The sequence below is a fragment of the Archocentrus centrarchus genome, chromosome 11 (genome assembly GCF_007364275.1).
Source record: "Archocentrus centrarchus isolate MPI-CPG fArcCen1 chromosome 11, fArcCen1, whole genome shotgun sequence".
In the NCBI taxonomy this organism is placed as follows: domain Eukaryota; kingdom Metazoa; phylum Chordata; class Actinopteri; order Cichliformes; family Cichlidae; genus Archocentrus; species Archocentrus centrarchus.
In genome coordinates this window covers 796,849-812,940 of record NC_044356.1, presented here as the reverse complement: position 1 = coordinate 812,940, position 16,092 = coordinate 796,849, and the positions used below count along the sequence as shown (strand labels likewise).

Here is a 16,092-nt window from a genome sequence, read left to right as displayed (position 1 = left end):
GTGATTTCTTCAGTTATATTTTTGCTTTGATCAGTGACTGGGTTTTTATTCAACAGTGGCATTTTTTAATTTAAACAGATTAATAAAATAGTGCTTAAATTCTGATTGTACCTTCTCTTAGTCTTTTTTCACCTGGAATGCTTTGTTTATTTAGCCACGTATGTATAAGCCTTAAAAACACTTGTATGGCAGGGCGGACAAACTAAGCTTAAACTTCATGGCATTGTGACTGAATGGAGCTTCATCACCGGGGGAGGAAAGAGGAACACTGATAAAAGCACAAATAAACTAAGGACACACCGACAGCTGTGAAAAGCTCCCTAATACGGGGCAGGAAAATGAGTTGTTTCATCAGTGAACTGGGTTGTGGCCACCTGGGAGACCACACAGGATTCTTCTTTTTTTTTTTTGAAAATAATAAGAAAATATCTAAATGAGAGCAGCTTAGTGGGAGCTTGGTGCAACACGCTGCTATGGTAGAGCAAGAATCTAAACAAAGAAGTGAAAAGAGAGCTCATCCAACTGGGAAAACCAAGACTGAGTTGCCATTAGCATAACATAGTTTGTGCTCTTTCACTACTTTGTCCTAGAAAGTTCATTTTTCTGGCATCTCCTGCATATCAGCGCTGCAAGAGGCCAGATGGTGTTACAGATGACAGCACTGAAGCTAATGTAAATCTCAGGATCCTAAGAGTTACCACCTTTAGAGCTCACCATGTAACAGATTAGCAGTAGCTTAGAGCATAAATTGGTGCTTTTACAGAATTTAAGAAGAAGACACATCTCAACATTAACTATTAGAGATTATCATTAGAGACTATTAGAGAGTGTATGAATCAGGCCTTTGTGGTAGAACAGCTACAAATAATCACTTCTTAGGAAGTTCAAGAAAAAAGAAGACCAGAGAAGCATTAGACCAGTGAAAATCTGGATTTTGGTCCAAATGTGAAAATCATGATTGCAGCTGTGGTGTCTTTCTGAGATGGAGAAGATGAGAGGATAATATCCACATGTGTGGTAACACTGTGCAGGGTGGAGGAGGAGCTATGATGGAGAGGGGGAGGCTTTGCTGGTGTAACTGCTGTTTATTCAGAATTCAACAAACAGGAAAAAAAACGCATCCACTCTCCAACTGCTTTGAGCTTAGTGGGATAATTGTTGCACTATGAAGAGGACAAAACACACAGCAAGATTCTTTAAAGTCTCTGTGACCAAGAAGCAGAGAGATCTCCAACATATCTACAATCATCTGACCTCAAGCCAGCTAAAACAACCATCTGGATCACAACAAAACAAAAGTAGTAACAAATGATGAGAATTGTGGCAACATCTTCAAACTTAAATTTAAATTTGTTTAATAAATGTTTTAATAATAACAATGCCTTTATTCATGTGAAACAACAATACATAAGGTTTTGTGTGAGGTGTGGTATGTGCAGTGGGTTGTAGATGGATCAAATCATAATCAATCCTGACACACCACTACAGTACTCAGCTGATTGCCACTGATGATCTCTTTCATTACTTCTTCTCTCCTGCCAAAGGCATGCCTCCACCATCCACGATAAAGACGAGGAGCCTACTCTGCCTCAGGCAAAGTGCAGATGTTGCCATGCTTCCATAAGACAAGTCAAGTCAGTACGTTTCATTGCTCAGTTTTTGTGGTATTTTTGCACTGTGCTTGTCTGTCAATAACCTGCCAATCAAACTGTGGAGTTGGAGAGCTACCAGAAACAGAGTTCAGAACAACAGATGCCAAAGCTTTCACGAGCTACTTAAATTTGAGTGTTTCAAGAATGTTAAATATGACCCCCTTTGTGGTACCTGTGTGCCATCTGGCCCGATCCGGTCCAGAGCTCCACTGGTGCTATACAGGAAACGGATGATCTTCAAGAAGTTTTCATCACCAATACTCCAGGAACCATCAACCAGGAAGACCAAGTCGGCTTTAGCTGCTTTACAGACTGAACAAGGAGAAAGAGGAAGATGTCGAAACTTACAGAAATGCAGTGATTGACTAACATATGACTGACATCACAGATAATTCTGTAAATGGGATGGACTTAGAGGTGAAAAAGCATGCAACAATATACAAATGCAAAAATGAGCCACCTATAAGGATGGGCTAGGTATAACTAGATAATGTAATTTCTAGATTTATTTGGCAGGGAAAGAACCCTAGAATTAGGCACAAGACCTTACATCTGGCCAAAGAAGGGGGTGGTCTATCCCGGCCAAATAGCCACAACTATTTAAAAGCAACACCTCAGTTTTAGTTTGTGTAATCCATCCTTCACAGCACAATGGAAGGACAGAGAATGTCACCTATCAAGTGATATTTCACTATAAGCTCTAACAGTGACAGTGTCAAGACTAAAAACCTAAGCAACACTAATTCATGGTTTCATGTTGACTGAAACAAGGTTATTACAGTTAACAAAAACAAAGCTGAAATGGAGAAAACATTTTTGTTAACTTAAATAAACAGAAATAATAATTAAATGGAAAAATGAAATGAAAAAAAAACAAACTGAAATGATAGATAAAATGCCCATGTTTGTCAGTTTATTTAAAAGTCTCGTCAATTGATGTGAAATCACTTTTTCTGCTTTCGCAGTTTTAGGGAATATTACGTCTGCAGCAGAAAAAAAAAAAATGACTACAAAGAGCGAGGACCCAGGAGGGAAAAAAGTCCAAGCATTTTTGCTTCTGTTGGCCAGGACCGCAGATAAAACACCAGCACATGACCACAAGATAATTAATGCAACTGCAAAGACCCAGCACAGAAGTGTAATTAGTGAGTATCTAACCAAGTTAACTCTCTGAGTAGCTCCAACAGAGAACTAGCATCACGGCCGTGTAGGACAGTGACAGCCATAATGGACCATTTTCAGGGAAAAAAATAACTGCTGGCTACACAGGAACGCTGCGAGTGGGAGGGTGCACTGGTAAATGGGTTTATTGAGACTGGCATATTCACACTACTGTGTGACACACACAAATACAAACACACAATCTTGAAAAGCTGTATTTGAGCTTTGATTCCTTCAAATGCTCAGAGTTCAGTTTGTTCTTGTTTCTAATGTTTCTAATGTACACTGAATGCAAGCTAATGTTTGTCCATTGCACTGAAGCTGTACCTGCATCAAGTGCTGGGCAGTCCAATAAAAACTAAAAACTAATAAAACTGAGCAAAACCACTCTAAAAAGTAATGAAAGCTAACTGAATTAGAGAAAAAAAAGTTAAAATGAAATAAAACTAAATTATAATGTAAAATCCCAAACTATTATAACCCTGGTCTGAAACAACAACACCAACAAGCCTTTTGATTAATACAATGAATTGTTTATCATTCAAACTTTATTTCCGAAAAAAACAAACAAACAAACAAACTGTACATTTTTTTAAAAAATGGAAGGAATTTGATCTGGTAAAATACAGTGACTTCTATAATGGGAGAACTTAAAAAAAAACTTTGTAAATATGGGAAAAATAGGAAAAACATTATAAAAATAGTGAAAAATAAAGATAATCAATATAACAACTGATTTTTTTATTTAGGTTTGAGACTTGACATATTGAAAGTCTTCAAAAATGAATGTTATTGATAGCAAGTAAGAAAGCTACTACAAAAAAATAAATAAATAAAGGGTGACGTGTTTTTCAGTTGAGGGGCGGACTAATGTAATTCATATTCATGACACTGATGTGATGGAGAAGCTGACGTTTACTTTAAGATAGGAAGAGGACAAGTTTGTAAATTTTGGGAACCTTGGATTGACTATTTATCATCATTTAAACCAGATAATCATTTGTGATATTTGTGATATTTCCACCACCTATGCGCATAAAATATACAAATCGTTATAAAAGAACAAACTTAAGATATTTAGTAACAACAGTAACTACATTAAAGTTGAAGAAAAAAGTCTTCAGTCCTTTGTATATAAACTTTTAAAACAGGAAAAATCTATCGTGGATCTCTCTTTTCCCTGACCTCTTCGTTGACTGGGCTTAATAACATCTATGCTTTTAACACAGAGATAAAATGTGATGTTTTTCACTGTCTGGCAACAGGCTGGTTGATAAAGCCCTTAATAAATGGTTTCATTGTTAGGCTGATGTTAAAAGGCTCTATGATTTTAGTGTACTGGCAGATTATTCAGATTCCAAATTTAAAACTGCCTATTATGGGGCTTTATTGGAACAATTATTAATATTGTTATAATTTTTGACTGACTTTCCTTTACTTGCATTGCTGAAGGATAATTCAACCTGAAAATAAATTTAAAAAAAATTCCCCACTCGCCCTTTGGCCAGTCTTTGTCTTCCTTTGTTAAAATGTTTAATTTTTTTTTTTTTTAAGGGCCGCAGAGAAAAAAAAATCTGACAGGTACCTCAGTGGTGCAGCATGCACAGGCAGAAAACTGAAAGAAAAAAAAAATCAGTCTTTGTCTTCCAAGCGCAGGTCCTCTACCAGTGGCCCGGGAGCTTGGCGGTCCTGCACAGTATCTTAGTTGTTTCCAGGACTTCACTCTTCTGGACAGAGATCTCAGATGTCATTCTTGGAATCTGCTGGAGCCATTCTCCCACTTTGGGGGTCACTGCCCCAAGTGTTCCAATTACCATGAGGACCACTGTTACCTTCACCTTCCACATCCTCTCTAACTCTTCTCTGAGCCCTTAGTATTTATTGAGCTTCTCATGTTCTTTCTTCTTAATGCTGCCATCACTTGGCATTGCAACGTCTATCACTACAGCTATCACTACGATGTCTGGTTGGTCAGCCATCACAAGTTTGTCTGTCTGTATCTGGAAGTCCCACAGGATCTTAGCTAAGTCATTCTCGCCCACCCCTGGGGGCGTATCCCATTTTGACCTCGGGACTTCCAGGTCCACAGATGTTTCTGTATACTATGGCAGCCACTTGGTTATGGCATTCCATGTATGCCCTCCGTGCTAGCATCTTGCACCCTGCTGTTACAGTGTATCACAAAAGTGAGTACACCCCTCACATTTCTGCAGATATTTAAATATATCTTTTCATGGGACAACACTGACAAAATGACACTTTGACACAATGAAAAGTAGTCTGTGTGCAGCTTATATAACAGTGTAAATTTATTCTTCCCTCAAAATAACTCAATATACAGCCATTCATGTCTAAACCAGCGACAACAAAAGTGAGGACACCCCTAAGAGACTACACCCGTAAATGTCCAAATTGAGCAGTGCTTGTCATTTCCCCTCCAAAATGTCATGTGTGTTACTAGGTCTCAGGTGTGCATAGGGAGCAGGTGTGTTCAATTTTGTAGTACAGCTCTCACACTCTCTCATACTGGTCACTGGAAGTTCCAACATGGCACCTCATGGCAAAGAACTCTCTGAGGATCTTAAAAGACGAATTGTTGCTCTACATGAAGACTGTTATATAAGCTGCACACAGACTATGTTTCATTGTGTCAAAGTGTCATTTTGTCAGTGTTGTCCCATGAAAAGATATACCGTATTTTCCGGAGTATAAGTCGCACTTTTTTTCATAGTTTGGCTGGGGGTGCGACCTATACTCCGGAGCGACGTATATGTGACATTTATAACACATGAACCAAAATACTCCAGCCACTTGACATCTCCGTGAACTGCAGCTTTAAGGCAGTCTTGCGTAACCTGTGGGCGCAGTGGATGATGGATGGAGAGCACAGCTTAACGGCAACTGGGAGAATGCGCCACCCAACTTTCCTGGAAGTCATTGGATGGATCAAGAAAACATGGGCTTCAGTGACAAACCATCCTGTTGGGATTCAGAAAGGCTGGAATAATTGGAACTGCAGCTGACGACGAGTCTGACTAACGCGACACAGAAGAGGAAGCGGCGCTTTGTCTACGGAGTGTACGGAATTGTTTAGAAGTGACACCGAGGATGAAGAATTCAATGGATTGATGGTTTGGTTAACTTGTTAGTATGTTCTTTATGCTATGGTTATCTGAATAACTTAATGTTACGTTAACATACCGAACACGTGTTCGTTGTGCGTCATGTAGCTGAATGTGCTACGTTAGCATAACGTAGGCGTAACCGTGTTCGTCCTGTTCTTTAATCCATTATTATTTTAAATTGCCGTTCAAGATGGAATTTCTGCTCTGGGTCTTGGATTCTATCAACCCCCCCCCCAAAAAAAGTGCGACTTATAGTCCAGTGCGACCTATATATGTTTTTTTCTTCTTTATTATGCATTTTTTGGCTGGTGCGACCTATACTCCGGAGCGACGTATAGTCCGAAAAATACGGTACTTAAATATATGCAGACATGTGAGGGGTGTACTCACTTGTGGCTGTTCATCTTATAGCCAAGCATCTCAAGGATCACTGCTACCATCAACATCAACCATCTGGTATTCAGCATACTAGTTGTTATTATTGGGGTTTGGTACAAAATCTCAGAGTGTTGGGATGATATGACCTGTCAACCTGGCTCCACCTTGCTGTATCATTTGTAAATGGACTAGTTCTTATATAGCGCTTTTCTACTCAGATATGAGCACTCAAAGCGCTTACACAACAAGTTTTTACATTTACCCATGCACACCCATTCATACAAGCACTTCCATGATTAATTAATTAAGCTAAGTGCTTTAATTATGTAACATTCACTCACATTCATACTCCGACAGAACGGTCGGAGAGCAACTTGGGGTTAAGTATCTTGCCGAAGGATACATTGGTATGCAGCCAGCAGTAGCCAGGAATTGAACCACTGACCTTCCGATCAGTAGGTGACCTGCTCTACCTACTGAGCTACAGCCACCATTTGTGTTGTACCTTGTCAATCTCTAGTTGTGATAGTAGTTGTTTCTTGCGAATGTTGGAATAGTGAGCTATGAGATGTTTCAATGTCAGTCTGGATGTTGGGTTTTGAAGAATCCATAGGTCCCGCATCCTCTTTATGTAACCCCTTTCACTAGGATTTCATATGTAGTAGCATTCCAGTTATTCCCATTTCTCATCTCGTGTCCATTTATGCTGTATCCATCTGTATCCTTTCAGTAGCCCACTTATCATCAGCATGCCCTGGTTTGTCAACACCTGACGCGTACCTTGTTAATCTGGGTGATGTATGAGCTGTATGGCTTCAGTTATGTATCCTTCATATTCTGAAGTAGGCTTTGAGAAGCATGGGGGGGTCTAGCCTGGTGACTCTTTCTTTTTATTGCTGTACAAATAAACTTATAACTTCATTTTGAAAATAGATGAATAAAAAACAACTTCTGAGTGAAGCAAGTCTTTGATTAATTACACTCAAAGAGGTTTAGACTTGTAAACGATTGAAACTGTGTTCAACTCATTAAATGCAAAACACAAAGATGGCTCTGGAATGACTGTCGAAAAGCAGCAATCAGTTTTGTCTCTCCTCTAATAAAGCTCCATTTAAGGATCAGCTGATGCCACATTGATCTGCAGACAGCTTCAGTTCTCTCATCTACTCTTTGTTTACTGCAAACATTTAAGAATTAAAATCACAGGTAGGATAAAACAGACTTTATTCAGTGTGAATATAGATGTATATACATTTGGGAGAAAGAGAATAAAATTCTGTGACACTGTTGAAATTAAATTCCTATTTGACTCAGATGTGATATAACTTGACTAATAGAATTGTTCCCGTTCTTTGTAATTCCAGTCTGGTATACTGGTATCAAAGTTGTAGGGTGATTGCCAGCTGAAAGCAGGGAACGCTAACAAGGTTAAAGTTTTAGAATTGTAGTTCTATAAATCAACACAGTGATGCTATGATTAAATTTTTTGACACACTAATATGATTTTGTCAAACGTGAGCAAGCTTTAAAGGTGGAATCGTGTTTCTAGCTTTTAGGGTGTGATTTCAATTAAGCAGCTTTCTTGCTTTTCAATATAGTGCCCCCTTGTGAACAGAGCTACAGCAGTTTGAATTTAATTGACTCCACCCACAAAAGTGTGTGCTTTATTGTTTCCACTCAGTTGCTGAAAAAAATTAAACATGACATTTCAAATATTATAAGTCATCCAATGACAATTCATCAAATTTGGTGAAGACTGAATGAAAAATGTAGAAAAAAGTCAAAAGAATCCATTCCATTTATTGATAGTTTAGGGTCACAGAAACAGACAACCATTCACACTCACATTCACACCTATGGGCAACTTAGAACCACCATGGAAGCTAACAAGCAAGTCTTTTGAATGTTAGAGGAAGACAGAATACTAGGACAGAGCCCAGGCAGGCTCAGGAGAACAAGCAAACTCCACACAGAAAAGCCCCAGCTGGCCAGCAGTCAAAAGTTTGGACACACTCACCCATTCAGATGAAAGCCAAACATTTGACTGGTACTATACATGATATCTTACTAACCTAACTATTCATTCATAATATTATTGGAGGTTTAACATTTATCTATTAAAAGTTTGAGATGACAGTTACATTATTTATCCCATTTTTTGGGACATTCTTAATGTGTTAGGACACGTGAGACTTGAAAGTCTTTCCTAAATTGATCTCAGAAATTGAACTCTTGCAGTCCTAACTGGAGCCACAAAGGCAGATCTGTTTTGCACTGAATCATCAACAGAGATCACAGCTGCCTCCTGCAGCATATCTGCTAAATTGGATCGCAAGAGGAACTCAAACTTTCAAACCAATGACATGGAAACATCCACTCCCCTCCTGAGGACAGAGGTGGGACAATGATACACAATTCTCCCTTAGATCTCAGTCAGAATTTTTTGAGTCCTTCCTTACTCTGATAATTTCTCTGAAATCACTGAATTCCCACAGATAACATTTTTGCAGAAAATGCATTAATACATTATTGTGTTACACTTCTGATACCAACATGTGCAATACATGGAAATATTCTTGTGTTTGTTTATTTATTATTGTAAGTGTGTGTGTTTTTTTTAATCACCACAGGTCTTGGTTTGTGTATAAATTTGTGCATGCACCGTGCATGCAAACAGCACAGTGTATGCACTGTTTAATCCGTCTTTGTTTTTTGTTCCATAAATTTGTCTTCAAAGCATATTGACTATATGTTGGTGCATTCTTATTACATTCCCACTCTGTCCAATGAAGAGTGCTTGTTAATGGACTGAAAAACAAACAAACAAACAAACAAACAAACAAACAAAACAGGGAGCTCATGCTGCTGTTGATGTTTGTGTTCTCTCATTGTGTTTTGGGTCTATTGGGATCAATTTTTCAGAGCAGGTGTAATTAATCTCAGGTTTATTCAGGTCAGGAATCACATTTCTCTTTTGAAAACTAATGAAGACATAAAGGTTCAGTCTTTCCACAGGTCTTTTTGGATGCAGACGTCCATAATCATGTTCCACAACGGACAGTTTTTTTTTTTTTTTAATTTCAGTTTTTTGGAATTTAAATCCAGGAATGATGCTGAACTTATGTTGGACTTCATCATCTGTCTGAAATAAGCAGTTTTAGTTTATCTCCCTTTAAAGACACCCTTTAAGTCACCTCTCTTCTGATTGGCTGCCTTTCACAAGCAGAAGGTTTGAATAGGTGAACAGGTGGGTGGGGCATTTGTGTTCACAGCCAGATCAATGCACCTGAGATGACCACATTAGGGATATCCCTCTTTTATGACATCATTATAGAGGAAAGACAAGAAGACATTGCCCTAATCAGAGAATTTAGAGCAGTGTGAAGATAAGTTTTTGGTTCACAGGGATTAGTTGTATATATGCTTATTTCAAACCTTGGCCTTGTTTAATTTGAGCATCCACCATTGGAAGACTATAAAAGACAGAATAAGTCCACTTTAGATGGGTATTTGTCAGTAGTTTCTAATGGGAAAATGCCTTTTCTGTTCTGCTGTCACACTGAAAGTTTTAGTTTGTTCTGAAATCATAAGTGATAGGGTTTACATGAACCTTTACACCTTGTATTTTTTGTAGCTTTATGAAAAACTGTTTTGCTGTGAACAAAAGTGGGGAAAAGTTTGTTTGATAGTGTTTACTGTAGTACTGAACTCAAACCCAGTTTGGAAGAAAGATTTTGTTTGTTGTTTTTTTATGAAGGTTTAAAAAAAAATGATGAAATTAAAATTTTAGACTTAATGCCCAATGAGACTGTTGTCTTTGTCTCTCTGTCTACCCGGCAGCTTCACCTTCATTAAAAAACTTCTAATTTACACTTTATTAAAAACAGTTCTCAAAATGGATGACTGAAATGCTAAACTCAAACATTTTTCAAAGACAGAGAGGTAACATCAGTAAACTGCTGATTCTGTGGTGACAGACATGAGAAGAATATAAATGACATGTTTGCTGAAGTGTAACAGATCCAGCACTCACTACATTAGACTGAAGACCTTCAGTTTAAAACATCTTTTTATCTTGTGTTGAATATTTCTCTGTACATATCCAGTGTGTTATATGTTACTTTGTGAGTGATTATTGGAACTGAAAATCATTGTTCCTATTTGTTCACAATATATATGAAGCTTAAATTCTCCTGTCAGACCTGCATGTGCATATGTTAGTATTTCTGACAAGTTAAGCTACAGCCTATATATTCCAAATATGTGCTGTCCTACTTTTTTCAAAAGTACAGCTAGTAGCTGGAATTATCATATCATATTTTAAGAAAGTAATAGTATTCCACAGTTTTGCTTAATTTTCTCCATTCCCTCTTCTTTTTGTTCTCTATCTGTATAAAAGTTCTGAACTGAACTGATAAAACTGCATTCAAAAGTGAAGTTGAACCATTTCGCTTTGGTCTACAAATAAGCATCCATTAGCTTTTCTTCCATTTCTGATTGTCTGTGATGTCAGGAGAATCAGAAGTCTAGAGAAGACTCAGCTGAGAGTGTGAGGCAACTTTGTCACCAAGTTGAATTCATTATATGAACACAGCTTTAGACTTTGCAAATTGTGCTGCAATTTTGCTTTCTGTTTAGTCTGAGCAGATCATAATTTTTCTCTTTAATAAGGAGCATTTTATATTTTGATTTATAGAATCTTATAAGTGGACAAAATGGAATTTTATCTGTACCAGGATAAAATTTGGAAAATGTACAGAAGTGTTTATTTATTTATGTATTAATTTGTAAGTGTTGGCCTGTTGCAGCAGAAGATTTAGTTAATATTTCTGTATATATATATCATATTATTTCCTTCCAGCCACCTTTGGAAGGAAGCTACTTTCTGCCGCTTGTATTTGCAATCTCGTTTTTTTGGTCACTTCCTAAAGGTCATGACCATAGGTGAGGGTAGGGACGTAGATTGACTAGTAAATAAAGAGCTTCACTTTCACACTCAACTCCCTCTTCACCACGACAGACCGGTGCAGCATATGCATAACTGCAGACATAGACCCAATCCATCTGTCAGTCTCCCGCTCCCTTCTCCCATCACTCGTGACCAAGACCCATGATACTTGAACTCCTCCACCTGGAGCAGCAACTTGTCCCTGATTGGGTACTCCACACTTCTCCATTTGAGGAGCTTGGCCTCAGCTTTAGAGGTGCTAATTCTCATGCCAGCCACTTCACACTCTACTTGGCTGCGAACCACCTGACGAAGCCAACAGGTCCACATAATCTGCAAAAAAAAAGAGATGAGATTCTGAGGCCTTCCACCACTTGGCTATGCCTAGCAATTCTCTCCATAAAAAATATGAACAGAATTGGTGATAAAGGGTAGCCCTGGCAAAGTCCAACACCCACAGGAAACTAGTTCGACTTATTGCTGCTAATACAGACCGAGCTCTCACTGCAGTTGTTCAGGGACTGAGTGGCCTGAAACAACGGACCAGACACCGCATACTCCCGCACCAACTCCAAAGGATACCCTAAGCCACATGGTTGAATATTTTCCCCAAGTCCACAAAACACATATAGACTGGATGGGCAAACTCCCACGCACACTTGAACATCCTCGAGTGTTTAAAGAGTTGGTCCAGAGTTCCCCAGCAAGAAGAAAACCACATCATTCCTCTTGAATCTGAGGTTCGACTAATGGATGGACCCTCCTTTCCAGCACCCTGGCATAGACCTTACTTGGGAGGCTGAGGAGTGTGATCGCCCAATAGTTGGAGCATACCCTTTGGTCCCCCGTCTTAAAGATGGGGGCCACAAACCCGGTCTGCCAATCCAGTGGCACCACCCCAGATCTCCCACAGGCCAATCAAGCCCGATAGGAGTCTTTCTTCAACTTGTTGGCCCCCTTCAATTTCAGTGACCACTAACTGGTTCAGGGATATGCCACCATGACAGGCACCAACCACTTTGCAGCTGAAGCTTTGAGCAGCAGCCTCAACAATGGAGGTGCAGAACATGGTCCATTAGGACGCCTCGCTGCTGTCAAAGTTCTGCTAGAGGTGGGAGTTGAAGATCTCGCAGACTGGGGCCTCTGCCAGGCATTCCCAGCACACACTCACTATACATTTAGGTGCACTAGGTATTTCCAGCATCCTCCCCCAACACCTGATTTAACTCACCACCAGTACATACAACAGTCAGGACCCATTTCCCAGCCAAAAGGCACAGGGAAGCAACCCACTCGTCCATCGGTCAAAACTCCAATGTACAGTCAGCACAAAAATACCCACCTCTCACCAAAGGCAACTCCAAACTGGAATAGCGTCCAGTCCTTCTCCAGGAGACTGGTTCCAGAGCCCATGCCACACGTTGAGGTGAGCCTGATTATATCTAGCCGGTATCACTCAACCCCCGACAGTGCCTCCGCCCGACACACACTGCACTATGACGCCTCCTGTGGGTGGTGGGCCTTCAGGAGAAGGGGCCATGTCTCCTCTTGGGGCTTGGCATCACAGGCTAATGCCCAGCCACCAGATGCTCTCCCTTGATCTCCCTCCCTAGGCCTTTATCAAGGGTGGGGCCCCAGTAACCCTGTCCCTGGCAGGGTAAACAGTTCCCTTGATCTAGCTTCCATGGGGGTTGTTGGAATCACTCTTTGTCTGGCCCCTCACCTAGGACCAATTTGCCATTGCAGATCCTACCAGGGGGCAAGCCTGGAATCACAAGGACACACAAACCCCTCCACCACAATAAGGTGTTTTTTCCATACTTTAGTTATATAAAAACCACAGGAAGGGATAAGTCTGATTTCTGAATATAATGATATCATTGTAATGCAAGTTTTCCAGTGGAACAGTGGTGTTCCTGAAATTTACATAAGATTTAAGTTATGATTATCTCAGGTCAGATTTTTACCTGAGATAGTCTCAGATTTTCCCACCTACTTTGAGTTAATCAGGAAAACTGACCTTTCAGCCCCATCTGATATTAAGACTTTTCCAAGCTAGAATTATACTTCCCTTACTAATGTTCAAAGCTATGCTGCACACGGAAACTCTCTTACAGATTATATAGTACTTTACAATTCTTTAATGGCTCTAGTGTCCTGTGGATGTGCAGTTCTGTGCTAACTGCAGTCATCATTTAGACTTGTAGAGAATATTCTTGATTACACCTTTGACATTCATTCACATTCACCCAGCACTATTATTTTGATGGCGCTCCCATGAAGTGAAGAACAATTCACTGTTAGTCACAAAAAATAAATCAAGAATGAATGAAAAGGGTGCCAGTTGGCCTTAACTTGAAAATTCAGTGCATCATTTAACACTCTCCATGAATGCATTAGACAGAGAGATATATTCAACTTAACTAGAAATATCATGAGGTGCAAAAAATCCTTAACAAATGAAAATCTCAAAAAAAACAAAGCCATTGTTCACATTTTAATATTATCATAAGACTATAAAGCTAACTAGTAACTATGGCTGTCAGATAAGGAAAAGGCTCATGAACTTATTATGTAAACTACTGTGAGTGTAGCAGGAGTCTGAAGCACAGCCAACTCCAAAACAGCCGTCTGTGGGCACAGCCTAAATGCCATGAGGTTCCCCCAAAAAGACTCGTCAAGCCTCTTTCAGATTGGCTTCACTTTCCAGAGTTATAGGCCACATCTAACTTTGATATATGGCCACACATAAAATGCTCATGTACGATTTTCTATCCATACATTTTCTTCCATTTATCAATTTATAACACAAATTAAAGAAAGCAAGCACTTCAGTAATGTCAGCAGTTAATGGAGAAAAATATTCTCATAGTGCAAATCTCAGCCAATGTGGATCTGGCAAGGTGTACACCTCCAAACTGTCCCCCAAAGCAAAAGCAAAAGACCAAATGCTGAAATCAGGATAACAAAACCATGTCAAACTTTTCACCAAATTGAGAGAAAGGAAGATGTTAAATGTAAAAGCAAGCTCAGAGGTCAAGTGTGACACGATATTTGGATGTAAACTATAACGTGGTATTTAGAATCCCCATATACCAGTATCATTTCCTAAAAGCTGCAAATACAAACAAAGGCAGAGTTTTAAGCAGAGTTTTAAAGATAAGACACATTTTATGAAACTTTGATATTATTTGACCTTGAAGAGGTTAAAGTAAGGTGATATTTAGAATCCCTATAATTCATATAGAATTGCCTATATGTCTATATGCTGTCAACACAAACAATGGCAGTAAGAAACATAGTTTTAAATAACTCTTGATAGCATTATTATCACTTTGACCTTCAGATCAATCTATTGACCTTGACGGAGAGATCAAAGGTCAAATATGACCCGATAATTTAAATCTTTATAAGGTACTTTCTATGTGTTGACAGTACACACCACACTTGTAAGAATCATAATTTCTAAGTTATGAGTTTTTTTTGTTTATTTTTGCCAGTTTCTGACCAATAAATCATGAAGACATTGAAGACATTGGTGGATGTAAGCCAAATTTTAATGAAGTGTTAACACGAGCTGTTGGAGTTATGGTATAAATTCCATTCTGTTTATTATAAATTATCATATCTTCTGTTTGTATATTTTCTATAAGTTGTTTTATGTGCATATGATACTGTTGTTTTTATGTTTGAAATGGGAACACGTGGTGGTATTTCTTACAAAGGAAGTTGTAGTTATCTGCAGGCTGCTCTCAGCCTGCAGAGAACACATATAGGATACGTGTCTCGTATACGCCATGTTACATGCGCACATGTCACAGTATGCTTACGACCATATATGGTAAGGAAAAACCCAAGAATGTTGTTTATTACATGCTGTAAACTGTGTTTGATGTAACCCACGTGATCTTATTGTGAAAATCCGAATAAAAGCGCTGCGCAGGAAGCAGTTCGCCAGGACAGATAACTTCCGCTCAGCTGAGAGCTGAGTTCAAGGAACGGATCTCTCCTCCTTGCGCAAGTTCAAAAGAGTTGTGTGTTTGTCCTCTGAGTTTTTAAAATGATCTGAACCTATCATTTTTTGGTCCTTCGAGAGCCGGAGCGGGACAGTTGCTGACTGACGCTGGAGGAGACGAACACCGAAGACTGTCTGACAGCCAGGATCATCAGTTGACCTGAAGAGAAGTCCTGAACCGTGAATTCGTCTTCAGGCCGGTGATTAGCTTCGCTCCTCCAGCGCCGTTCATCGCTCTCCCGGAGTCCGAGGGGACGTAACACCAACTGTAACAGGTATGTGAAAGCCGCGCGTTATAAATTAGGTAGGCTCGCCGAAAGGAGTCCGTTTTATCCGATAGTTACCGCTGTGGTTTTCGGTTCAGAAACGCACAGGTCTGCTCAGGTTGGAAGAACGTAAAAAAAGAACTCCAGTGGTTACCGCTATACTTCTGAACCTTGGTCCAGATTTCTGGACCAGTGAGGTATAGGTCTGCTTCGGGCTGGAGAAAATTGGTTATCCTCAGTGGTTACGCTGCATTGGGAATGGCAGGCTGCACACGCTGAGAAGACGGTACTGTGGGGTTTACTTTTGGTAATAAAAAGAAAGTAAATAGGCAACTCTCGCCAGGAAGAGAGGTTTCCCAAATTCGGATTTTAGAGATTTAAAATAGGCGCCGAAAATACGCGTATGTGTGTGTGAATGTGAGTGAATGAGAGCTTGAACGCCGCCTTTTGACGTGGAAGCAGCAGCGTGAAGGGATACCCTACGGGTGCCAACGAACTTTACGGCCTGTTGAAGTACACAGTGACGGGCGGATTTGTTATTAGGTCC

The 16,092-nt window shown here is 39.6% G+C and overlaps 1 protein-coding gene across 1 annotated transcript in view; it reads right to left on the bottom strand.

Annotated features, from left to right (window-relative positions):
* Positions 1–16,092, bottom strand: part of col14a1b (collagen, type XIV, alpha 1b) — a 223,001-nt gene that overhangs the window by 53,214 nt on the left and 153,695 nt on the right. The window contains 1 exon segment of the mRNA XM_030741811.1: positions 1,825–1,964. Within this exon segment, the coding sequence (XP_030597671.1) occupies positions 1,825–1,964 (140 nt within the window).